The following is a 27,881-nucleotide window of genomic DNA, read 5'->3' on the forward strand; positions in this document are numbered from 1 at the left end:
CCCTGTATAACTGAAAACATAAAATGTAGGAAAAATAATAGGCAACATTACCTCGGCAAGGTTCCAAAACGAAAACCTAATATGTTTCTTTTCTTCGACTAATAGATGTCTTATCTTGCAGAGTATATCCTGTAAACATGAAAATGAAGTTGGGTCAATGACAGACTACCATTAGATTTTCGGTAGTTCCAAGAAACAAAGACATTACGAGAAAAGGGAGAGACACACGTCATTAGACGCGAATCAGGAGACAGTGTAAGGGGGGGGGGGGGACTCACGTATTCGGGTTTCGCTTTCTTGTCCGATCCCCGCAGAACCGTCCTCTCCATTTTGTCCAGGTGAGCCAAGAGGTACTCCTCGTCTTTCAGCCTCAACTCTTCGTTGATGATGTCGATATCTCGAACTGGATTAACGTCGCCTTCCACGTGTGACACATCTTCGTCTTCGAAACATCCTATTAGCGGAAGCAATTAAATTTTGCGTTTATGTTGCAAATTACCACAAGATATTTTTTTAATACTCAGAAGATAAATGTTTTACCATAATAAATAATAATTTTGGTAAGATTATCAGCCTAGAAAATGGATAAAATTATCAGCCTAGAAAATGGATAAAATTATCAGCCTAGAAAATGGATAAAATTATCAGCCTAGAAAATGGATACAATTATCAGCCTAGAAAATGGATACAATTATCAGCCTAGAAAATTGGTAATATAAACAGTATGGCAAATTGGTAATATAAACAGTATGGCAAATTGGTAATATAATTGGTAATATAAACCGTATGGCAAATTTGTAATAAAAACAGTATGGAAAATTGGTAATATAAACAGTATGGAAAATTGGTAATATAAACAGTATGGAAAATTGTTAATATAAACGGTATGGAAAATTGGTAATATAAACAGTATGGAAAATTGATAATATGGAAAATTGGTAATGTAATTGGTAATATAAACAGTATGAAAATTGGTAATATAAACAATATGGCAAATTGGTAATATAAACAGCCTAAAACTTAGTAAAATAATAAACATCTATAAATTAGTAAAATAATAAACATCTATAAATTAGTAAAATAATAAACGTCTTTAAATTAGTAAAATAATAAACATCTATAAATTAGTAAAATAATAAATATCTATAAATTAGTAAAATAATAAACATCTATAAATTAGTAAAATAATAAACGTCTATAAATTAGTTTTTAAATAAAAGAATAAATAAATTAGTTTTCTTTGATAATACTTAAATTAGAAGTTACGTTAAAATACAAAAGATATCGCGCGTATTCTAACAGCTAGAAATTTTCCGAAAACTAAAATTTAATTGAAATACCCTTAGTTCAAAATAAAAGAGCGTTTCACCAAATCACGATACTGGCTGATGATAGGTGGCGGATTTCGTGATAGACATATCACATCGAAATCAAAACGAAAAGAGAAACGCGAGCAATTACGTTAAAGTCGAGAAAAATATAATAAAATAAAAGGAACACACTGGTATTCAGTCAAATATAAATGATGACGGCTATTATATCGTAGATCCTTCTTCGGTACAAAGGGGCGGAAATACCGGCGGCAATCAAAGTTGATTGAGAAAGACAGCCTTTACGGGTATAACGGGACGAACACACGCATTTCGGCCAGAAAGAATCCCAGCCTATAATTTCCTTTTGTGTTCTAAGAAACGGATAACCTTAAATCTTCCAAATAAAAAAAAACTCTGACCCCCTCGTCCCCCCCCCACCCCCCCCCCCCCCACCCCGGCGCCTTTAAACGAGTTACGTCCGCGAATAAAGAATTCGTTTGATCCGAATGACTCTATTTTCGCGTTATTTTAAAAACGCTTCGACGTTAAAACAAATAGCGTGCCATTGTTGGTGGCGTAAATAAGGAGGAACGCATAGCTTTCGCCGGGACATTATCTCCAAAAATCTAATGAAAAAAAGCTGAAAAAAATGGAATGAAGAGTTATTACCATCGAAGGTTTACGTAACGGATAGGTTGTCGACGGTTTAGGCTAAATCTACGTCACGCCCTTATCTGGAGTCTTTAGTTGGGCGGAGTCTTTATATCTATATACGTACGCGTATACGTATAGAAACGGGCGCGCGTGGGGTTTCGTAATTCGACGGTGCTGATAACGTCATTCAAGTAACCAGAATCGCTCGTAACACGATGGGAGGGGAAAATATTATGACGGATTTTTTCTTACGAATGATTGTATAATTTTGGCGTCACGTGGAATTGCGCATTTTTTGACAGGGTTAGTACAAAATTTCCGGAATTAAATTCCCTGACATTTCCAGGTTTTTCCCTGATAAAATTGCCAAATTTCCCTGACTATTTTTGTAGAATAAATTTATGTTTTGAGGTAAAATCTTAAAAAATGTTAATTATGTATTTTTAATACATTTTTCAAAACTTTATTTGCCGGATTTGTTTTTGGGGTCATTTTAAAATTCGCTTACTATTTCGGACCATTTTCAATTTCCCTGAATATTCCCTGACCATTGGTAATCATTTTCATATTCCCTGACTTTTCCAAGACCTTTTAGAAACATTTTCCAATTCATTGACTTTTCCAGGTTTTCCAGGTATTCCTGGTCGTGTACGAACCCTGTTTGACTAACGGTAAATAAAATAATCATTGTATATTGTTAAGAATGCGTTTATTTATATTTGAGGAAAATAAATATGTTGGGAGGATTTGTGTTGTGAAGGGCTTGCCACCACCCTCCTACGCGTTGTAACCCGGCCACCTGAATTAATGGCTTTAAAAAGTCGCTTGATGACTTAGGACTAAGGTAGTGCCTTGGGGATTATTATTATTATGATGGTCTAATTTTTGTACGCTGTGAGTGGTAGGAAGTATAAAATTCGGAAGATTTCAGATAGACTCTTAAATTGAGTTTTAACGAGAACAAGCCATTAACGGTCATTGAATTATGAAAAAAGTAAAATCATGACCATTTTAATAAGAAAATTTTGTAACCGAATCGAAAGCATATTCTGTTGAAGACTTCAACAGAATATGCATTCGATTCGGTACTTCAACTTGAAGTACCGTGTTTTTTTTCTTATTAAAAGTTGTAGCGACCAATTTTAGTAATGTATTAACAAGAATGTATTTATTTATACCTAGGGAGAATATCTATGTCGAGACGGTTTTTAGCCTTTCTCTCAATCCACCCGTTGGTCCCCCCAGTAAGCTCCTCCGCTTAAAATAAAACGAATAGTCCCGGTATTTCATTGGCTGCTTAAAATTTACGTCACCTAACGCGATGGAAATCAAACGCCGGTGACGTTTTGTCTTTCCCCCCGCGCGAGACGGGGGAAAGGCGTTCAACGTGCCCGGCGATTGTCGCAACATAATCATTCTTCCTAAATATAAATAAATACATTCTTGGTATTAATGTTAGTTAATTCAGAAGCCCGATTTAATATTTATTCTGTAATAATGTTTTATTTCCCACGTTAGTCAGAATTGGACCTTGTCGTTTCCAAGAAAGTTTACGTGCTGGGGTAATTTAGGGCCACCTAATAACTTCAACGCATTCTTTAACGAAAACCCCTAACAATTTCAGCAAGAATTCACTAGCTAACCCCCGAAATATCTAAATGGTGCATTATCATCATCGATATATCTGAATACGTCACCGCGTGTTTGATTATTATTATTATTATTATTATTATTATTATTTAAACAAAAGTGGTGTTTGGTAATGGCAGGGCCCCCACTCAAATCTTCAATTTTTTTATAGGAAAAATAGGATTATTTTTCTAAAGGACTTTATAGGACTATTTTTACAAAATTATAGGGTTTTATAGGGCAATATATGTTATTTAATTACTAACTTTATGCATTTAAAACAAAATCTATATTTAGAGAAATAAATCTTTGATTTTCACTTAAAAAAAAGAAACTATTTAACCATTTTTTCACCAAAATATACTAGTAGCTAATCATGTTAACAATGACAAATGTATAGACTAGAATGACTTGGTATATAGGAATTTATCCTATAGCTAAATCTAGCAATTTAACTGAGTCGCTGGATTGGAAATGGGCAAAATATAAAATTATAGGACTTTTGGGGAATTTTGCTAAAAATATAGGACATTTTTGAAAATATTGGATTTTATAGGAATTATAGGACCTCTGGGGGCCCTGTAATGGTCATCTCATAGACGCAATAACGAGTGAACGTTGCCAATGATCAGAGTTTCAGAAACAGTACCAAATCTTTCCCCAGGTATATTTATCTAATAACAAAAATGAATTGAAAAGAAAACAAAGCTAAATCGTTTGAAGAAATAAAGGCAAAGGGGTTTCGAAAACGAGGCGAGAGCGGTTATGGGTCTCGCGAGAAGAGTTCTAGCGAGTAGAACAAATCGGGTCGGCGCATCTTTCACGCTGGTAAGAACAACATTTACAAGCGGAGCTCAGCGGGAGTGGGCGGTTCGGGGAGGAGCGACAAGAAGATAGAAAAGCTCTCATCCTCGGGCGGCCCGCGAGGTGCCACATCTCGCCCAGAAGGAGAGGGACCAGAAATCGGAAAAATGAATCTTTGGATAAACGCGAGGGGCAAACGCTCACCGAGGCTTACTTTCTCGAATTGAAACGATAGGAATGGTGAAAGTAATTATAGTGAGGAGGTTTTCCCCCGCACCTGCTGAAATTTAGCTCGACGAAGCGTATGAATTCGTACCACGCGTGGTCGTAGTACCTGTCCCAGCATTCATTTCGTGGCATTCGCCACAAAATGAAGCAAACAATAATGCGATACAGGCGCGTAGGAACGCTTTGAATTAAGGGGGTACAGCTTGGATGCTAAATTTGGCGCCCCCCTCGTCGGAAGGCTTTTTGCGCCCCTTCTAAAACAATTTGGCGCACCTTTCCAATTGCAAGAGGGGGAGACATTGTACCCCCGTTCCTACGCCACTGATGCGACATTTTCCGTTTCAAATTCCAATGACCAACACTAAACCATATCTACTTTGCTTTACTTATATCAGCTGATATTTTATTATTTTAACTAAAATCATATTGGAACCTTTACAAACCCTAATTTTTTCAGTGTTATAAGTCGGAAAATTTTCCGTATTTTTTCAAAGAAAATTAAAAAAGTTTTCATTTCATGATAAGTCTAATATATTGTTTGCAAATTTAAATAAAGCGGAATTTTCGCCTCATTTTTTCGAATCTAAAAGTAAAACTAAACCTCTAGACTAGTTTAGACTGATTAACAATGTAACGCTATTAATGTTTTGTAGTATGTTTACTGATATTAGACATTTTATATCGATAAAAAGTTAAAAACATTAAAAACCCTTAAAAATTAATTTATGTTTCAATTTTTATTTTTCCGATTTGCGAAAAGGTTTTTCGAAATTGTTCCGCGTTTTATTTTTCGGGAAAATTAACAACACTAGTTTTTTTACATCACCTCCGTAAAAATTTCAAGATAAATTGAAATTCTCTAACTTTCCCCGACACTTGAGACCTATTTTTAAATTCCCCAATGTGGAGTACGCGTGCTTATGCGAGAGGGCCACCTTGTTGGGAGAGCGCCTTCGGAAGCCGCTGGACTCGGGCACGGGCCTCGGCGAGGATGATTCTAGGGTGGTTCCGCTTAAATTATCTGACCCCGCGGAGCTCTTTTAAAAACGTGTATTTTTCTTGGCCGAAAAATATTATTTCCCTGGACGCGGGGAGAAATGATTAATTTCCCGGGTAATTTCAAAATATAGGTGCGCGCGCAGTCAGCGAGGGTTATATCCACATATATAAGTTTATAATTATAGTCTTCCAAAACGACAGAGCCACTAACTACGTGGAACGTAATACCAGCCTTACAAAACCGAACGAGATAGAAAAAACAATGTTATAAATATATAGTTTTTGGAACCCCTTATTTCATCTTAATTTAATAACAAAAATCCACCGACATTTTAAAGACTCAATAAATTGCCGAGAGAAGAATTACAAATTATAACGAAGAAATTGCTCCAGAGGTCAAACGTATTCAACCCGTTGAGGAAATGTTTGAAGCTTCACGGCTTTATCACGTAAAATGTTTTAGGAATGCACCGATAAGGGTACCAAGCTATTCGTGGCCGATAATATCGGCGGTAATATCGAACGATATATCGGCCGATATTAACAAAGTTATCTATCATAACAGTAGTGTATACAGGGTGTCTACATTTGATCGGTCCAGGCATTTTTCTAAAAAACTATACTTTCTAGAAATGTGAAATTTTCAGTATGTACTATCTCGGGGGAGATTGTTGTTATTTGTAAATTTCTGAAAAATCGTGAAATTTTTCACGGTCTTAGAATTTGTAGTTTTTGAACGCTACGTGGTGGACGAAAAGTTTCAAATTGGTTTGTTTTTCATGACGAATTATTTCAGTGACGAAATGTCCGATTTCCACCATACCAATTCCATTAATGGTTTTCGAGTATGCTCTACAACTTGCTTATTGAAACTTTTCGTTTACCACCTAGCGTTCAAAAACTAACACTTCTAAAAACGTGAAAAATTTCACGGGTTTTCAGAAATTTACAAATAACAACAATCTCCCCCGAGATAGTACATACTGAAAATTTCACATTTCTAGAAAGTATAGTTTTTGAGAAAAATGCCTGGGCCGATCAAATGAAGACACCCTGTATATTATAAAATCATTGTAAAAGACTGTTCAGTGCACTGCCATACAAATTTATTATAATTTTTTATTAAAAAAGGGTTGCAAGAGCATATCCGAATATATTTATTTTAATTTTACACGATACATATTTTCGATCACGAATCGAATATCGTAGTTTTTATTTGTTTACACTCGTAACCCCCTGTACAAAAAAGGTATGATCTAGCTTTTGAAGTCTGGGGTACGTGGTGCGGCCAATCAAATAAAATATTAGCATTAGTTAGTCGAGAATTTTCCTATTTTTAAATGTTTTTTTGAAAATATTTTTCTAATATATTCATAGTTTGCACCGAAGGGAGGGGCCCATGGTCTCCAAGGAAACTGGGAGGGCGATCAAAAATTCAAACCATTTCGCGCGTAGCTACTAAATAGGTAGCCATTTTGTTGGTAATCTCGTCAAAGCTACAAAACGTATTAGATTTATGCTTTAAAATTTTAAATGGGCCCTAAACAAAGCCAGATAAGATTCTAAGGCCGGGTTATTTAAATAAAATATCAAATTACGACAGAAATATCTACGAAAAGAAGTTAACAAAGCTTATCAAAGTTAGGCCTTTGCGGTCATCCTTTTTACAATTACCTTCACTATCGAATAAAATAAACAATTTTCGCTCTCCCTTGGTAATTGAACTACTCGAACAATTTTTAACCAGGCAGATAACCATTTTTAACGTGAAAATAATTCCTTAATAATTTGAAAATAATTAAAATCCGCAAACAGACGATTGAAACTGTTAACCCTCCCGTTTTACTAAGAAATCTACACCTTCAAAATGGCGGCAAAGAACCGTTCATTCTTGCCAAATTAAATATTTATTCTTGGTTCTTATATCTATCAGGGTTGCCACGAAATTTCCAAAACCAAATTCCCTGACTTTTCCAGGTTTTCCCTGACATGTTTTTGTGATTTTCCCTGACATTTTTAAAGAAAAAATATCATTGTATAACATTTTTTACATTTATTCATTGTAACTAATAATTACAACTTACATTTAAAACATTTTAAAATGACAAAAATTATCACTTTTTATCACAAAATTTTTTAAGTTTTAGGAACTTACTCATCACATACTTAGTGGGATTTTAAGGAACTTTTGCATCACAGACTTTAGTGAAATGGAAATTAATCTTTTATAATTATCACAAAATAGTTAAAAGTATATTATAGGAACTTAAACTAATTCATTTATAGATTTCTCAACTTTGATAATTTCCCTATCTAATTCTTCATTTTCTAAAACATGGGCTTTGCCAAGTTTTGCTTTTTTGGCCTTGAGATCTTTTAACTCTTTTCGGTAACGCTTTCTGGATTCAGTTACCTTCTCCGCTTCTTTTGAGGCCACCTTCTTTTTGTCTAATTCTTCTTGGTATCTTGTTCTTGATCCTCGAAGAGCTCGCAACATATGAGAATCGACTGTAATATTTTTAATTCCTCCTGCATTTGAAACACCATCATACACTTGACGTAAAGCAACAAGGGAATTTTCATGCAAATTATCTACTAGTTGATTTTTGTTTATAGAAAAACCTCCTTCTACGTTAGCGTTTCCATGAGACAAAATTAAAATCATTTTTGTGAAAACCCATAAATCTTTAAAATCCTTTTCATCATTAAAAATGGTACTATAAAGTACATCTAGGCGATCATCATTTTCATTAAATTCAGTTAATTGACTTTTGTACTTCTTGGAAGACACAAAAGATGCGTATTGTTGTTTTGCTTTTTCAGCTACCCCTTCAGTAATTCGATTGTTGATATGAAATACATTTAGGGAAACTTTCATGCGGTCTTGGGCAACTGTTGGTTTATAAATAATTACTTTCGGATCCAAAGCCGATATACCTCTAGTCAAATCGTATTTCAAAGGAGAACGTTCTAAGATTTTCAAAACTGTTGAGCGTAAAAACTTCGAGCATTCCCTTTTAAACTCTCCCTTTAACTTATCACTAATGGTTTTGTTCATTCCCAAATATTTTCCAGCTCCAAACCCAACATCAACATCCCTGTATGGAAGCTCATTTTCCGACTTTTCTGATAAATCTATTTTAAGAAGTTTCTTCATAGTGTTGGCTTCGTTTACCACATCACCTTTTATAAATCTTCTCATAAGTTGTTTTATGAGATTCATGAGGTCATGGTAAAGAAAAGGGCCCAAAGGCCTAGGTGATTGAAACTTTGTTAGAAAAGGTTCAATATCAGCAGCTACAGTTTTAAAAAAAGCTAACTTAGCTTCCATCAAGGGATCTTGTAAACCTTTTTTGACGTTTTCAACTGATATGTTAGACGGAAGTTTAGAAGAAGACACATACTTCTTGATATTGCCATATATATTTAAAGAACGTTCAGCGCAATGAACATTTTCGATCCATCTAACTTGACAAAACTTATAGGGAAATTGTTGACTTCCTGTTAGCTCTGTATAGTCAGCCCTTCTAGCAGGGGAATCTTTAAAAATGTAATAAATTCCCCTTAAAAAAGTATTTACTTTCCATCCAACAATTTTATGGCCAGTTTGAAGGGCACCATGCACAACGTGGAGACCACATGATCCCATTTCGAGCAATTTCGGATTTGGCAGATCTTCACTGTCTTCCAAATCTTCTTTAAATTTCTTATAGAAGCTCCAATTAGTGTTAGGTCCATCCATGCTAATTTGTAAGATCCGTAATAATGGTAAGCCAACAATACCTTCTTTAAATTTTTCTAGGACATCAGTAGCTTTAGCATGACCCATAAACACTGATTTTAAATACCTCGAGTCCACTTGACCTTTGCCTTCATTCCAGAAACGTACATGCAAGTCCATTTGACCACGCTGACAGATTTTATTGAGTGCTTCATCGAAACAAACCACATAGCATTCGCAAGACAACAAATTTCTTCGCAAGATTTCTTCAAAGTAAAGTGCCAATCCAAATGTAACCAAGTAGCTTGTCTTGGTCCTGGCCATGGAAAATCTCTTCGCTATATCGCTGTCAGGAAACATTTTTTTAAATAGTTCACCATCACTATCAGTGGAATTGTACGATGACTGAGTAACTGCTTGTCTCATGGCCCAATAAGCTTCAGCTCTTAACACATTTTCTTTGTCCATATATTTTGAAATTGCAGCAGACTCTCCAGATGTAGAAGCATTATCCACTGGTAAGGTGGAAACTATTTCATTTCTTGGTAAGCTTACATCTATTTCGTGATTTGCTGGATTAGATTGGATATCATCTTTTTTATTATGGCATAATAAGGGATACAGTTTCATTTGATTTTGATTATTATCTTTCACTCTTTTTATGTGAGTCAGGCTTGTCTCGTGACTCTTGATTGCTCGAGTTCCCATGTTGCTTAGTGAAAATTTCTTGTTGCACATTTTGCAATATACTGAATGCACATCATTGTTTACTGGCCTTAACCAAGAATTCCATTCCTTATACAAGTCTATATTTAGCCAATCCGAATTAAATCTAGCTTTACGAGCCATGCCACTATTTAAAAAGATTATTAAAATTAAATATTAATAATGTTTCATAAAAAAACGTACAAAATTATTTATTTACCTGGTAGAGTTAAAGATAATTTTAGACTTCAATCCTTTGACTCAATCTGAGTCTCGTCAGAATGAGCAGTCGGAGTCGAGCAGACGATAAAAACAGTACTTACAGAAGCACAACAGGGCTGTAAAAAAGCCAGCAAAAATTCAAAGTCGCGAACGCCGTTCTCAAAATAATTTTCACAACCGCACGTGATTTTCTGATATTTAAAATACATATCTGCGCCGAATCGCAAATTTTCCAAACTAGGTCGGAGCCTGGAGGGCTTATAATTAAATTCCCTGACATTTCCCTGACTTTATAGATTTATTTCAAATTCCCTGACTTTTCCCTGACGTTTTGGGTCAATTTTAAAATTCCCTGACTTTTCCCTGTTTTCCCTGACGCGTGGCAACCCTGTCTATACTTGGAACTGCGTCATTGATGACGTAGGGATGCAAACTATGTATTGGCCAATATCGATATTAGAAAAATAGGCCGATATATCGGTGCATCCCTAAAATGTTTCTTTGGTCAAATTTTAAAACGAAAATAGAAAAATGGAAAAACTAATGTGTAAACTAATAATATTTAGACCTACCAAAACTTGGAAATGTTTTCCAGGGTTGGCCAGTTTTAAACAAAATGTTTCCAACAAGAACCCGCCTTTTATATAAAACGCAATATTTTTAAAACGATTTAAAAGACTGTTTTAAACACGATTTTTTCAAGGAAGATTTTACATACTTTTAGAAGTTTTATTAGGTACTGAGGTAAATTATATAATACAGTGTCCCCCGGCATGAATAACAAATCATAAAAATTTCAATATACTAGCGATCATAGTTTTAGAAAGAAAAAAACAAAAGACACCCCGTATAATCATAAAGGACACTGTATTATAATCATAAAGGACACTGTATTATAATCATAAAGGACACCGTATTATAATCATAAAGGACACTGTATTATAATCATAAAGGACACCGTATTATAATCATAAAGGACACTGTATTATAATCATAAAGGACACCGTATTATAATCATAAAGGACACCGTATTATAATCATAAAGGACACCGTATTATAATCATAAAGGACACCGTATTATAATCATAAAGGACACCGTATTATAATCATAAAGGACACCATACTATAATCATAAAGGACACCGTATTATAATCATAAAGGACACCGTATTATAATCATAAAGGACACCATATTATAAACATGAAGGGCCTAAATTTTTTTTAAAAATTCTTCCTATTTCTGTATATGAACCTAGCCCAATTTTTATTTTGGTCTCTAGAGTAAATCCAAAATATTAGTAAAAAATAGCCCAGAATTGTATCTTTAACGGTACTAAAGTTCTGGGAGTGGAGTCATTAGCATTATCACGGGTGGCGTTGCGCTCACGAAAGAGAGACCCAAATTAATCAAGCGAAGAATTTTCTAATTACGACAAGTGACACTGTACGCGGCATATTTGATGGGGAAAGGAAACATTGGCGTCCTTGACTATCGGCGCACCACCACCGAGAGCATCTGCTTAAGAAACTTATTAAAAGATATTAACAACATCTAATCTAGAAAAAGAAGACTCGGCCATTTTTCGTTTATCGACAAAAAGAGGAGGTTTGAAGAGGGGGGGGGGGGGGTTATTGCCCAAAAAAAACTATCCCCGAGAGTATGGGCCCAACGCAATTAAGTTTAAAATGTTAATTATATGGCCCGGAGGTGCAGCGTAGGTTAACACGCAGAAGGTAGCGAAATTTTTCCGAACTGACACTAGAGGGTGAATTATGACCCGAAACGAACCGATACCATCAGAACGAACGTGGCTCCCCCTTTATTGAGAAAAAAAAGGCAGAGAAAAAATAATAATTCATCATACTCGCCGAGTTGAAATGGTCCCTTGTTCTATCCCACTTCATACACAGAGGGGAGTTTGTTGGACTAAGCGTTCTCTGAACCCCCCGCGGATGCCTACAACTTTCTTATTTATAGGGGCCGAGAAAGAAGCAATTTTAGTTCGAGGAGGATGACGAAGGAATTCGTTGAAGCTTCGCCGACACTTTCGAGAACTATTATCGATCCGCGATTTTGCGGGTCGCGAAATAATTTGTTACGATGAGAGTGCGTTTCGCGAAAGGCTACTAGAGAGGAAGAGGAATATATATATATATATATATATATATATATATATATATATATATATATATATATGTTTTCCGTCAAGTATATATATATATATGGAAGCCTAATCTCTTAATTATTTGGGTAACGGTTTCATACTTGACGGAAAACACGACGATTGGAAAATTTCTATTCGATTTTGACGTTGGAAGTTTTTCTGGCGTTAATTTTCTGTAGAGTGTATGAACCGACCGAGGGGGCTAGCCACTGAGTCTGGCGTAAAGTTCCGAAAAATCAAAATTATTGTTTCTGGAAATCTCGAAATGAACCAAAAATTTAATAAATTTTCGAAATGCGGAGAAATATCAGAAATTTTCGGAAATCTCGAGAAATAATACTTTCATTACTAATACTGATAAATATTGGAAATATTAATAAATATTTTCATTACCAATACCGATAAATATCGGAAATATTGAGAGATAAGAAATATTTTAATTTCTTCCGATAAATATCGGCGATATTTGAAATATCTGATTCTCGAGAAATATCGGAAATATTTGAGAGGTATCGGAAATATTTGAGAGGTATCGGAAATATTTGAGAGGTATCGGAAACATTTGAGAGGTATCGGAAACATTTGAGAGGTATCGGAAACATTTGAGAGGTATCGGAAACATTTGAGAGGTATCGGAAACATTTGAGAGGTATCGGAAACATTTGAGAGGTATCGGAAACATTTGAGAGGTATCGGAAACATTTGAGAGGTATCGGAAACATTTGAGAGGTATCGGAAACATTTGAGAGGTATCGGAAACATTTGAGAGGTATCGGAAACATTTGAGAGGTATCGGAAACATTTGAGAGGTATCGGAAACATTTGAGAGGTATCGGAAACATTTGAGAGGTATCGGAAACATTTGAGAGGTATCGGAAACATTTGAGAGGTATCGGAAACATTTGAGAGGTATCGGAAACATTTGAGAGGTATCGGAAACATTTGAGAGGTATCGGAAACATTTGAGAGGTATCGGAAACATTTGAGAGGTATCGGAAACATTTGAGAGGTATCGGAAACATTTGAGAGGTATCGGAAACATTTGAGAGGTATCGGAAACATTTGAGAGGTATCGGAAACATTTGAGAGGTATCGGAAACATTTGAGAGGTATCGGAAATATTTGAGAGGTATCGGAAATATTTGAGAGGTATCGGAAACATTTGAGAGGTATCGGAAACATTTGAGAGGTATCGGAAACATTTGAGAGGTATCGGAAACATTTGAGAGGTATCGGAAACATTTGAGAGGTATCGGAAATATTTGAGAGGTATCGGAAACATTTGAGAGGTATCGGAAACATTTGAGAGGTATCGGAAACATTTGAGAGGTATCGGAAATATTTGAGAGGCATGAATGATAAGACATGTCAGACTATATAGGAAAATCCAAAAATTCAGAAATACATTTTAAATTTTAAAAATATTTTGGAAAATTCTTGTAGCAGCTTTAAAGATATAAGCGGACTAAGATCGTTCACGGCGTAGGGCTTAAAATCCGCAATGTCGTACTACCAACTTTTACCGCTACAGTACTTGTAGTTTTTACCGTTTCACTTACAAAAATCTTAGTCACCATTTACCGTACGTTCGAAGTGCGTGGATATCAACCCACGAATTCCCAGAAAACGAGAGGATAACCATCTACCTTTTTTTAATTGCAGAATACTACTATCATAAGTAACGTAAGAGTTATAAGTCTGGCATTTCCAATTCTCTTCACTCTAATTTTTTTAATGGTAGTCTGTTTCGCCTAACACCATATAAATCATTGAGATGCTAAGAACTGAGAACTCTACGCGAGCTGGTGCTCGTCTTTGGAAGTGTCAGGTGTACTGCATTGAGTTGGGAATAGATTGAGGTACAACTAAATCTAGCTGGCGCGGGACCAATTTCGTTCAATAAAGGAGACTTTATCAACTTTATCGTTCTACCGTGGCGGCATCTGTCTCTAGAGTGGCAACTATATTGCAATTGAATTTTTTCGCGAATCTGATGCGAAATTGAAATGTATGATTTCTCGTAACAAACAAACCTTTGAAGTTGTTTAAAAATAATTTTATTCTGTCAACACGATCCTTTTTAACTCGAGTTACGGTGAGTTAGCTAATAATTATTTATTTTTAGCCATAGAACTTTACAAAATATAGATGGCGCTACCGCCTAATTATAAAGATGAATTTCGTACAGTCTTATCAGAACAGGTCCCGCGTAACCATGGCAACCGAAATCGTAATTGTAATTCTAGCAGTATTATTCCCAATTCAATGGTGTACTGATGGCCGTTCAATTACCACCACCAGCCCGCTCGCACCAGCCTATTTGAAGGATCAGACAAGGCTTATTGAAAATCGAAACGCTTTCAAAAGTAGAAATAATGTTTACTTTGGCCAAATAATGATACATTATTGAATCGGATCACACAATTGACTATTATAAACACACGCTTCGTTTCTGCAGGTAGTTATTTCCGAATGTTCGACCTAAAAAGCGATTTCGCTTGTACTAATGGACATAACATTAACCGGGCACTAATTTTGCCAAACAACCAATATTTTAAAATTATAATATAAAAAAATGAAGGACCAAAGGGTGAATTATAGGATAAAAGGGTGAATTATAGGATAAAAGGGTGAATTATAGGATAAAAGGGTGAATTATAGGATAAAAGGGTGAATTATAGGATAAAAGGGTGAATTATAGGATAAAAGGGTGAATTAAAGGATAAAAGGGTGAATTAAAGGATAAAAGGGTGAATTATAGGATAAAAGGGGGAATTATAGGATAAAAGGGGGAATTATAGGATAAAAGGGGGAATTATAGGATAAAAGGGGGAATTATAGGATAAAAGGGGGAATTATAGGATAAAAGGGGAATTAAAGGATAAAAGGGGCATTTATAGGATAAAAGGGGGATTTATAGGATAAAAGGGGGATTTATAGGATAAAAGGGGGATTTATAGGATAAAAGGGGGATTTATAGGATAAAAGGGGGATTTATAGGATAAAAGGGGGATTTATAGGATAAAAGGGGGATTTATAGGATAAAAGGGGGATTTATAGGATAAAAGGGGGATTTATAGGATAAAAGGGGGATTTATAGGATAAAAGGGGGATTTATAGGATAAAAGGGGGATTTATAGGATAAAAGGGGGATTTATAGGATAAAAGGGGGATTTATAGGATAAAAGGGGGATTTATAGGATAAAAGGGGGATTTATAGGATAAAAGGGGGATTTATAGGATAAAAGGGGGATTTATAGGATAAAAGGGGGATTTATAGGATAAAAGGGGGATTTATAGGATAAAAGGGGGAATTATAAAATAAAAGGGGGAATTATAAAATAAAAGGGGGAATTATAGGATAAAAATGTGAATCTGCGTCACTAGTGACGTATAGATGACGTTTCACTACGAAAAGACCGGGATATAAGGATAAATTCGACGATGCGCCCGGTTTTTAAGTGTAGACTAAACTGAACTTCTACGTATTTCGTGACGAATGAGCTACATAAAAACAAGTTCAGCGAGCCTAGCTTATTTTATGGAAAGGCCTATTTGGAAGTGTCATACTTATTATTTTTACGTTACTTATGGTACCATATACATACAACATTATTCAAAATATATACGATATAAATTTTAAATAAGCGTTTTTCATATATTAAATTTCGAAAAAAGGAGTCTTTAGTTTTCATTATAAATATAGTAGCCCCGTTAAAATGATACACGTTATACTGAGACCGTAATGAGAGTTAATTATACGTAAAGAAACTTGAAACAAAAGAATCTGGTGGAAACAAAGCCCGCATAATTCGCCAAAAGGGGGAATCGAAATCGCGATTAAGTGGCGGGGGGGGGGGGGGGTTATATTCGCTGACCATTATCTTATCGAGAAGGATATAATAGGTGTAATCGCGTCTTCAAAGAAACACACCAATTTCGGGCCCACACATTTATTACGGGCGGCTCGCGCGCGCAAACATCCCATATAATTACGTAATCCACGGTAGCCTATGTTTTTACCACCTAGCGGGGAGGACGAGAACTAGAACCCTGTTACCATCTCCTCCCAAGGATGGACTAACCTTTCATTAAAAAGGAAAACCGCTTAAATTTGTAAGAGATTTACTCTGGAGAGAGAGAGAGAGACCACAGCGTGAGAAGACGCGCCACCGCTAAAATATTACGCGCATTAATACATAAATTGATGTTGGGAAGAGGTGCCCGCAAAAATGGAAATTATTACAGGTTCGATGTCGTTTCTACCTACTGTTATTCGTCCTTCATGCCTATAGCGGCAGAAATATTCATCTTTAGGGATGCACCGATATGGGTACAGCCGATATATCGGCTATTCGTGGCCGGTGATATCGGCCAATATTAACAAAGTTATCTAGCCAATAACAATAGTGTATATGATAAAATCATTGTAAATGACGGTTTTTAGTGCACTTTCACACCATTTTTTTCTAATTTTTTATTAAAAAAGGGTTACAAGAGCATATCCGAATATGTTTCTTTTCATTTTACGCGATACATATTTTCGATCACGAATCGAATATCGTAGTTTTTTATTTGTTTACACTCGTAACCCCGTGTCTAAAAAAAGGTATGATCTAGTTTCTGAAGTCTGGCGTACGTGGCGCGGCCAATCAAATAAAATTAGTTAATCGATAATTTTCGAAACTATTTTTCTAATACCGGTATCGACCAATATTGGTTTCGTTTAAGCCGATATTGGCCGATACCTATTCATCTTCCAATCGCGGGGTTCTATAGTTATATATTAACTATTCCAGAATTTACCTGCATGGTAAAATGGTAACAGGCTGACATTTTGGGCAAACGTTTTTACTAATCGCCCCCGCAGTATCGGTCCTAGATACTCTCTCGTAATGTACTTCTGGTACAGGTTAAAACGAATAACGCAACTCAAATCACACACACTTACAATTATAGGTTGAAGATTAACGCGCTAAAATTAAATTGAACATCTTTGAGTAATTTTGCGTTGACAGTGACAAGGCTGCACCCTCAGAGCTAGAGTTCGGCGTTTGAATAAGAAATTATACGATTGTTTATAATTATCCATAACCGAGAATTATTCAGAAATATTTAAAAAAATGATTAATTTTGCATGTTAAATCGTTGTTTAATCGTATAATTTATTCGTATAAAACAAATAATACTAATTTTAATGATTAATTGAAAGTTTTGCGGTTAATTTATTTGTTCCGCCGACCTCTACTCAGAGCCTTCTAACTTCGTAAATACACATTTGTGGCGTCTAAAATTTAATTTAATTTTACTAGACAAAATATTAAAAAAAACTTTAAAAAAACCCCCACCAGATTCAGGTGCGAACGGCCACCGCAAAGTTATTAAGCGTGGAATCTATTATTATTATTAAACTCAAAGAGAATTTTTAAACGGCAATTTGGGTGAAATATTACAAAGATGAGGTACGCGTACCAAAAAAAAAGAGCGCGTTTCAAGGTGGGGCTGACATTAAAAACTGGACGCCAACCACGGCGAAGAAACGTTTGGACATTTGCAATTTTCCTCGCGCGCCGTTTAATAAACGCCGCTCAAATACGAATTTAGCGCCGCCTATATTTTCAGGGAGATATTAAAAAAAAAAGTTGCGAAATACGTAAACGTATCTCCGTCGACTAGTTAACTTTCTCGCGAGAATCGTAATAACTCGCAATTAAAACCCCCCTAATCAAATAACATCGCTTTTAAGAGAGTTATTTCATCGATAGCTAGTCAGTTAAAACGAAATGGCCCCGGGCGGGCGAATGTAATTTCTCCGAGGCGCTGAAGATGCGCGCGCCCCCGAAAGAAATATGAAGAAGAGGGAGGCGAGGCGTTTAAATCTCTTCGGCGTTGTGGCTCGGGTGGCCTTAAGAGTGAGCTCCATCGTGAAGCATTTTTAGCAATTAAATTGGCCGCCAAACGAGTAGCGTTCGACTGTAAGAGCATTATAGCAAACGCCAGACCTGAGCCGCAGCTCACCCCGAAAGTTTAGATTTATACCCCCCGGACTACGAGAGAGTCATGGCTATCAGAGGGCCCGAGGGGGAACTACCATAAAGGTCAATCTTGGGAAAGGTGTAGTTCAAACCGGGGAATACTCTCGAGTCTTCCACTTTTGTTCCTCAAGTAGTCAAGTAAACTTCCAACGAAAATGAAAAGTATACTTTTGAGTGTCCTAAGTTTCAATATACAAGATATATCCTAGGACTGACTCTAACAAGGAGAGTACCCGAGGTGTTTATTGCCGATTTTGTTCAATGTCGGGCGTAATGTAGTCCTATATGAGATATGAAATGTCCCAAAAGGACACTATACATTCGATTTGCTATGGCAACTGAAAATGTTTTTGACCACTTAAAACAAAAAATCTGTATTTAAAAAAGCATGGGATTTTCTCGGTTTCACAGGGCACGAAAATTATTAAAAATTTAAAATCACGAAATTGGTAATTTGAAACACATTAAGGTAAATTTCATCAAGTTTGGGTAAATTGGAACATTTTTGCGGTAAATTCGTAACACGTTTTGGGGAAAATAAGGAAAAAATCTTATTTTTGATTTAAGTGGTCAAAAACATTTTCGGTTGCCATGGCAAATCGAATGGGTAGTGTAACGTCTCCTTTTGGGACATTTCATATCTCATATAGGTCTACATTACGCCCGACTTTGAACAAAATCGGCAAAAAACACCTCGGGTACTCTCTTTGTAAGAGCCATTTCAGATCGTTCTAGTAGCGCAGTCTGAATTACAAATGGAACGCGAAATGGCGTCCAGGATCTCAAAGGGAAAACGCCATTCGATTTGTTAATTCGTTCCTCTTTCATCAAATGTCCTTGGGTTTAACCAAATCGTACACGGTAAACCCGATCCCTCATTCGCAATTATCGTCTTAGATATTCGGCGGACGCGATACGTTGATAGAACGGTTGGCAACGGACGAGCGGAATAACGGTCAGTCGTGGGGAAGAGGGTCCTCGCGGGACGGTCCCCGTAAAGGAACTGCCGCGGCTCTTTCAACTTCGAGGTACGAGTGCGGGCGAGTCTCTCAAAGATATCCACCAAACCCGTACCCTATAATCTGCGTATGACGCGACGGACACCCCACGACTGATGATTTCGGGGCTGGGGATTCATTTTTAATCACGGACCGGGGGGTCAACACTCCAAAGAGGGAAGGGGGGGGGCGCAGTTGCGTATATAATAGAGAGAAAGAGGCAGTTCCTTCCCCTCCCAATAATACCCCCCCGCCTCTTTATCCCGTCTTTATCCGCTCGCGCCGACGCCCCGCGCTACAACACTGCGCCGAAGCACGAATGTATTCGCCTGAACGGAGAATACGTCGACCGCCTCGTGATCCCCGGGAGATAAACCACGCCCCTACGCCTTTTATCCTGTCATCTATCCCCCCGCCTTTCTCCGGGTAAGGGGGTTAGGATACATCGGTAGAATCATGTAGGCGGAGAGTATCTCGGAGAATCATGAAACACAGAGGGCTATAGTGGCCGCTGTGTATTTTCAGTTAAACCTAGGAACAACAAACACGAGGAGAACGCAGCTAGCCTTGAAACACGCTAACGCAGTGTTGCGTACAAATTTCATTGGACGAGCCTTTACGCTGAACGTTTTACGGAAAGGGGGAAGAAAATTTCCGAATTTTCACGCCTTCCGACGGCAGCAGGCGCTAAAGCGTTTAACCAATGAAAACTGTACGCGAGAAAATGCACGACGTTTGACGGGTCGCGTTCTCCTTGTATGGAGTGCTGTGTTTGTTGATCCTAGGTTAAACCGACTACATTCTGTATCAGATCATACTGACCGCGCGACAAGCCTTTCCTAGCAAATTATTCCCGAGCTCGATTGAATTACAGTTAATTGTTCACTTTGGAACAACGCTTCCAGGTGGACGACGAGAAGGGGTTTCGCGAACCCAAAGGCGAAGTTCAACATTGTTGACGGAGATACGCTGTACCTAACCATACAAAGACTTAACGGGTACGAACGAGAGCGAAAAACCATTTGGAATGAGGGGCGTGGTTCCCTTTCTCGGAATCCGGCCACGCGATCTATTTGACCCTTGAACTCGCCTCCAGAATGTATACACCGAAGCGATTCCCCGTCCAGAAAAACAGTTCATTTTGTTTGGTATCTGGGAGAGATATTTCGGGGCAGGACTGGTTAGAGGTGGTTAATTGGATCGAAGCGAAGGAATTTAACCTTATAGCTCGAGGGATGAGAGCATTTTGTTTATTATCGCGTCGATTTTCACTGCAGTCTCGAAAATAAACTCATTAATAACGTCTTTCCCCTTCCCCCGCCCTTCCGCGCGCCTAATTGCGACCTCATCAATAATCGCCAAAAGTCACGCCTTCGCGGAGTTCCCCAAAAGACGCGCGCGGGAAATTCTACAAGAGAGCCTTGTAAGGATCGATTTGGCGCTCGTAGAGCCATAGGATTATTTAGAAACAAATTTGTCCGCTCTACTAGTTGCCGGATGGTATGCCGCAAATACACTAATACGCGTATAAGAAGGATGAAGACCCTTTTACAGGGGTACCGCCATTGTGTGTACATTTTTAATAATCTACTTGTTACTAGATGGCGCCATCAGTTTACAATCCGAAATAACAAAAATGATAATATCCGCGAAAGTCTAATTTAAATTGTGGTTATTTAAAAGCTGAAATTTTGTAAAACTATATGTTCTAAAATATTTTATAGAAACTTTCAGCTTGAAGTAGCACTTAAATTATATAATAAATTTTAATTTCGTATTTCTACACTAAATGACACCAGCGTGGATATTTTGGCGCCAAATTAAAAAAAAAAATATATATATATATATATATATATATATATTTTAAATTTTGCGCCAAAATATCCACGCTGGTGTCATCTAGTGTAGAAATACGAAATTAATATTTTATACTCGATGGCGGTTTCTAAAGGTTTGTTTCCCTGTATGTAATATCCGAATTGGTGTATTCCCAAACGAAGATTTCTACTAAAATACGTAATTTGGGAAAAGGTTTTCGAAAATAAACGCGTCGTGTTCCGAAGCAACAGCACCCAAAGTCGTAAGATCAAAAGACCTCGTAAAAAGAATGGAAAGAGAGTGTCTGGGTTTTGAGGGGCGCAGCCGTTTATCACGTCCATTACAATCCATTTCCAGCGACTTCCGCGCTACAAGAAGGTGAACCGAAGACGCGAAAGGTCGAGCGAAAGAGAAATTCAGGCTGTCATTTCATTTTACAGATGTTTGGCGCGCCGCGATACCTTCAGTTCTCCGTTTTTCCACTTCACGGCTTCTTTGAATCCGTAATTTCGCAAAGTACGAGCGATCAAGGTGTGTTAACCCTGGCCGGGACGTGTGTAGGCCGACTAAATAGACAGCTACAACTCCGAAAGAAGAGAAAAATCCCCCGCAGTCTGCTGTCAACGGAATAGACGCTACGCGGATAAAACAGACGCGATTTTCCAATTGCGTTCCATTAGCGATGTCAGTGAGCGATTTTGAAGCTCCCGAACTAAATTTAAACACTTAATCTCGCGCTCTTCGGCAAGAAATGAAAAAAATAAATCGACCAATATTACCTGAACGTAATTCCAAGCCGCGCTGTCAAAAAAGAAAATACCAAAGCCACGGCGCGGCTATTGACGTTGTAAGCGTCAATTAAGTAGTTAATAGAGAGGTTAATGACGCGCTAGATATTTCCTTTCCGATTCAACCATATTCATTTTAATTAAATTTTCGTTCAAATATTTGTCTTCCAACCATTCCCAAACATTTTCTCTTTACCGTTCATTCCCGAAAAATTCCCATTTCCGTTCAATTTTTTGTCTTCTAACCATTACCATTCCATTGGATATACATTTTCTCTTTACCGCCCATTCCAGAAAAATTCCCATTTCCGTTAAATTTTTTGTCTTCCAACCATTACCATTCCATTGGATATACATTTTCTCTTTACCGTTCATTCCCGAAAAATTCCCATTTCCGTGCAATTATTTGTCTTCCAACCATTACCATTCCATTGGATATACATTTTCTATTTACCGTCCATTCCCGTGCAATTATTTGTCTTCAAACCATCCCCATTCCATTGGATATACATTTTCTCTTCACCGCCCATTCCCGAAAAAATCCCATTTCCGTTAAATTATTTGTCTTCCAACCATCCCCATTCCATTGGATATACATTTTCTATTTACCGTCCCATTCCCGAAAAATTCCCATTTCCGTGCAATTATTTGTCTTCCAACCATTACCATTCCATTGGATATACATATTCTATTTACCGTCCATTCCCGAAAAATTCCCATTTCCGTTCATTTATTTGTCTTCCAACAATCCCCATTCCATTGGATATACATTTTCTGCTCACCGCCCATTCCCGAAAAATTCCCATTTCGGTTCATTTATTTGTCGATTTGTCTTCCAACCATTACCATTCCATTGGATATACATTTTCTCTTCACCACCCATTCCCGAAAAATTCCCATTTCGGTTCATTTATTTGTCGATTTGTCTTCCAACCATTACCATTACATTTGGCATTTCAAAGTTTAAACTTGAGTTGTGAAAAACATTTTTGGTTGCCATGGCAAAACGAATGACTATACTTAACCCCCGAGTTTGAAAAAAATCGGGATTAACATCTCGGGATGCCTCCTTGTAAGAAATAGATATATATTATACCATAAGCCTATCACAAGGTCCCCATAAGCAAAGGTCTACCATAGGGGCCCATGTTAACGGCGTTGTCCTGGAGATAAAAAAAATTAACGGACGACAATAGGGCAGTAGCGCTATGGATTAATTAACTAATTAATCCATGTCTAAGTCTCAAATTTGAAAAATAAATACCTTCAGAAACAAGTTATCTTGTTTCTAAAAGCCAGTTTTGGGTTTTGATAAATCATTTTGCAACGATGAGCGTTTTAAGTGTGAAAGTGATAAAATTGTGAATAATCCTTGGCTACGGTGCTAAGTTTAAAAACGTTCACGCACGCCTTCTGGGCATTCATCGTGCAACACGCGAAATTCATTTGGGGAAATGCTTAGTTGAGAACATAACCACTAGGAGGTACAGATTTAGAATACATATACCTCTTAATAACGGGTATGTGACCGTCAAAAATTTTACCTAGACCTTTGCTTATGGGAACCTTATGATAGGCTAATGATTATATTTATAGTCGCTTTGGGCCCATTCGACCGAAATCCCATTCGTTCGAAAACTATTTAACATTGAGTCTCAATCGATCGAAAATAGCCCAATTGTGCGGTTTACAGCCCAATTTTGCACCTAATCTAACCTAAAATAGCCTATAACTACCTCCAAGTGACATCGTGGAACCCCAGGCAGAAGTAAAAAAACCAAATAAAAAGTCCCAATGAACCGAATCCGCTTTTTGAGCTATATTTCGGAAACATATTGAATTCGGTCGAATGGGATTTCGATCGAATGGGAATATACCCTTATAGTCCTATGGATTTTTGAATAGATTTTAAAAACCATGTGTTTTTCTGATAAATGAATCAACGTAATACGGGAAGGCAACAAAATAAGACCAAATTCAAATATATTTTAAATATAAATTCCCAGTTGACTAATCTATCCTACAGAAATGAACCCGAATAAAAAAGCGCTATAACGTTATTAACATATCAGAATGTCCGATCAGCTGGAGATGGTGATTTCGTCGGCTGCAACATCCACTCGGGCATGCAACTCCGTAAAAATCAAAGAGGCGGGAGGGGGCTGAACGGTGATTACGCCCACAATGACGTCAGACGCCAAACAGGTTGTTTTACCCCAAACCACGAACCTAATGCCGTAAGCCTCGTCGGAAGAAAGTTAAAAAAAGACATCGTCGAATTAGATATTTCCCAGAATCGCCGAAAGCCAGTTCTACGTCGAGATCGGACGAAATCCGTGAAGCGAGCCAGAGTTACGAGAAAAGGTAGACGTGATACTTCACTTACACATCCAGGCAGGCAGGCAGGCATTCATACGGGTTGCGTATGAGAAAACGTTTATTGTTTTCATCACGCACGGCCTATTAAAAAAGCTGTCGGTTGCGTGGATATCAAATATTTCAATCGTTCAAAAGCGGTTTCTTCTTCTGCCGCTGGCATGCGAAAACAACGGTCCATTGACACGCACGAGATCTATATGCAGATTTGTTGTTTATGACAACCGTCATTTTCGCGTCGTGCCTCTTTTTGGTTGCGATCTTGACCTTGGGAGCTCAACCCCAGCATTATTCTACACCGCATTGTTTTCTGAGGATAATTAACTTTGAGAGTCCAAACGCAATCCATTTCCATTAAGGCGCTCGACAGTCGTTTTCCGCGATTCTTTCAACGGCATAGTGACCCTATTTGTGGGCAGTTTTTCCATTTGATCGAATGAAATTTAAAATTTTATAACACCAACCTCTCGGAGGCAAATTTTCAGTAGAGTTAACTGTGGAACAAATTTTAGACCTTCTAATCACGAACATCCGGTTAGAAACTCGTTTAGATACAATTTTAACAACAACCTCGCCAATATTGGACGTAGCACGAAACTTTACACGGTCTGTGTTAGCGCGGGCGAAAATAAAAATATACACTACTTAAGAACATTAAATTGGCCACGAAATAAATACGGAAATTACAAAATAAACGAATTATTATCCGTCACGTATAGAAAAATTATGAAAAAAAAATTGTTTCGTATAGATATACGAGACGTGAAGAAAATTTTCTAATGCCAACGAATATCATCAAATCAAAATTACACTGCGAAAACTTAGTTGTCAAACGAAATTAAGAATAATTGGTATCGCTGTCCGGCATTTCGCTAAATTCATTATTTCAATACAGCTTTCAATTCGAGAAAAAGGTTTAAGCAACATCGTTTGGGGAAATATTACGGTTAAAAGGTTTTTTGAAGTGAGAAAAATCAATAGTAACCCCGCGTGAATATGGAACGAGTAAATTAAGTTTCAATTTCAGAGGTAATAAAAATAAATTAACTTAAGTGAATAACCTGTCAAGAAGTAGAAATAGGGGAACGGGAGACAAACAGGAAACTTCCCGCGGCTTAAGCAACGCATAAATGAATTACAAAATAAAAAACCAGTTTTTTTCTCTTTCGTAATAGCGGGCTTGATATCAAAACGCACGAGGAAATAACGTGTTTATGCCTAATTCGGACGCGACACAAAGAATACAAATTTCGAGTTCTACCTTGAAATAGCACGCAAGTGAAATCGCACAACGACCATTTATTTAAATCTTTGGCGAAAGTCTTTACGGAAGAATATAGATTTAAATTGCCAACCCTAATTTATGGACGTCACTCTCATCCGTATTAAATGAAGTCGCTCCTCGATATAACGAAAAATTATGTACCAACTGTCGCCAGTAGCGAAAGTGAAAAGTCGATACTCTGGTTAAAATAATTATTATGAGACGACAAAATAGTTTAATCAAAGCATATGGATGAATTCATACCAGGGTTGTTTGATTAAAATCAAGTTGATTTAAATCAGCGATTTAAATCGCGATTTTAATCAAATAAAAAATCGTTGATTTAAATCTGTTCCTATAAAAGATTGTTTAAAAGGTATTAACTTTCCATAAATGAGAGATTTACTATTGAATTATTATATTTTAGACCTGTTTTGTCATTATATTACACTATAACCTATCACTACCACGATCCCTTCCCCACCTCATTTTTGGTGTTTTGAAAATAATGGACTCTCGGAGGCTGAGAAATAAGGAATTGTTTTAAACTGGACCTGTGGCCAGTAGAGCCTAGGTAGTTTAATTAAAAAACTGGCCACTGGCCACTTACCATTTTTAACCTTCAAAATCAGGCTTTCATAATTTATGGTCAAATTATCTACTCTTGACAATATGTGCTAGGGTATAGGCTTAATAGGTTAGTTATTATGGGTATTTCAAAATTTTGGAGTGTTAAATAAAGAACTATAAATCTTGAAGGGAAAAACTTTGAATTAATTAAGTTTTCACCAGGGCCACTAACACCCCAGGCATTTAATTTTTAAACTGGCGATTGGCCTGTGATAGTGCCTTATTTCTCACACTGTTTAGTTTTACTTCAAGGTTACTCCTGTGATACAAATATACTTATTTCTTGGAATAAATATTTTTTGACATGATAAAACTGTCTAAAACTATTGAATATTATTTATACAAAATAATAATTATATCAATAAGCTTATATATTGCTTTTAATAAGTGACAAAAACCTAAATATTAATAAAAACTAAAAAATTCGATTAAAATCAAAAAAATCTGATTAAAATAAAAAAAATCGATGTTTTTGATTTTTTTAAAAAAATCAAAAAAATCAATAACCCTGATTCATACATACTTCCACATGCAGGGATTATTTCCCTTTTCCGGGATTTTTCAACCTTCCAAAATGCTAAAAGGGAATAATGGAATTTAAGAGGGAAAACGGGAAAAGTGAGGGAAAACGGAATTTCGCGGGGGAAATGAGGGAAAAGTGTTCTTCGCACGGGAAGAAAGGGATTTTTGAGCTTTTCTGATAACATTGCCTGTTCTAGTCTACTCTAATTGTATATTTAGTCGGTTTATATTAAAAATATTTTCAATATGTTAGATTAGTAATGAAAATCATGATCTAACTAAATATCCATTGGCGACTTTTGAGGATATATTTCGGCAAAACTATTCAAATGTAGTAATTTTGTAAAAAAATAAAACCTTATATTTGGAATTATTTTCAGAATTAAATTGAATATTTATATAAATTAGTACTGAAAGCTCAAAAATATAGGGAGGGATAAAAATGGGAATTTCCAAAAATGGGTTAAAAGGGATTTTTCGCTAAATGAAATTATCGCCAGAGGGAAATTTTAGACATAAAATGTGGAAGCCCTGCCGGCGTCATAAGCTGCCTCCAAGAAATGACAGCAATTTGAGAGGATGGTTAGTAGAGTTTAAGATGGCGGGGTGTTCCAGTCAAGCATTTCATTTCCAAGTTTGTAAGAACGGTAAATTTTACACGAAATTAAGGTAGTGTTATGATACAAGCTGTAATGATCTCTAATTTTATTGCCTTTATCAAAAATTGACTTTTCCAATCACCATATTTCTTTTAGGGACTAGCGCTGCTAAATAACTGAGGGGTAAGACTGTCTCAGATAATCTGTACACCGAGTTCGTGCATTTAGCACTGTTAAAAGTACATATTTTCCAGAGTTCGCGAGTTCCATTTAGCACTGTCAAAGGTACGGCAGTGCACACCGAGTTAGCCGAGTGTCTAACCCCTCGTAAATAACTGACCCACAGAAACGAGTATTAACTACTTTTTCCTGCTCTATCCCTAGTACAAACTGATTTTTATGCTGGTAAAAT

At 36.8% G+C, this 27,881-nt stretch overlaps 1 protein-coding gene across 1 annotated transcript in view; it reads right to left on the reverse strand.

Annotated features, from left to right (window-relative positions):
- The window catches only part of LOC149947904 (obg-like ATPase 1), a 133,328-nt gene that overhangs the window by 58,789 nt on the left and 46,658 nt on the right, over window positions 1-27,881 (reverse strand). The window contains exons 6-7 of the mRNA XM_090172158.1: window positions 279-454; window positions 52-129 (exon numbers count right to left, since the gene is read on the reverse strand). Of these exons, the coding sequence (XP_090028284.1) occupies window positions 52-129; window positions 279-454 (254 nt within the window). The remainder of the gene's footprint in view (window positions 1-51; window positions 130-278; window positions 455-27,881) is intronic.

Source organism: Leiobunum rupestre, chromosome 4 (genome assembly GCF_980474605.1).
Source record: "Leiobunum rupestre chromosome 4, qqLeiRupe1.1.hap1, whole genome shotgun sequence".
In the NCBI taxonomy this organism is placed as follows: Eukaryota; Metazoa; Arthropoda; class Arachnida; order Opiliones; family Sclerosomatidae; genus Leiobunum; species Leiobunum rupestre.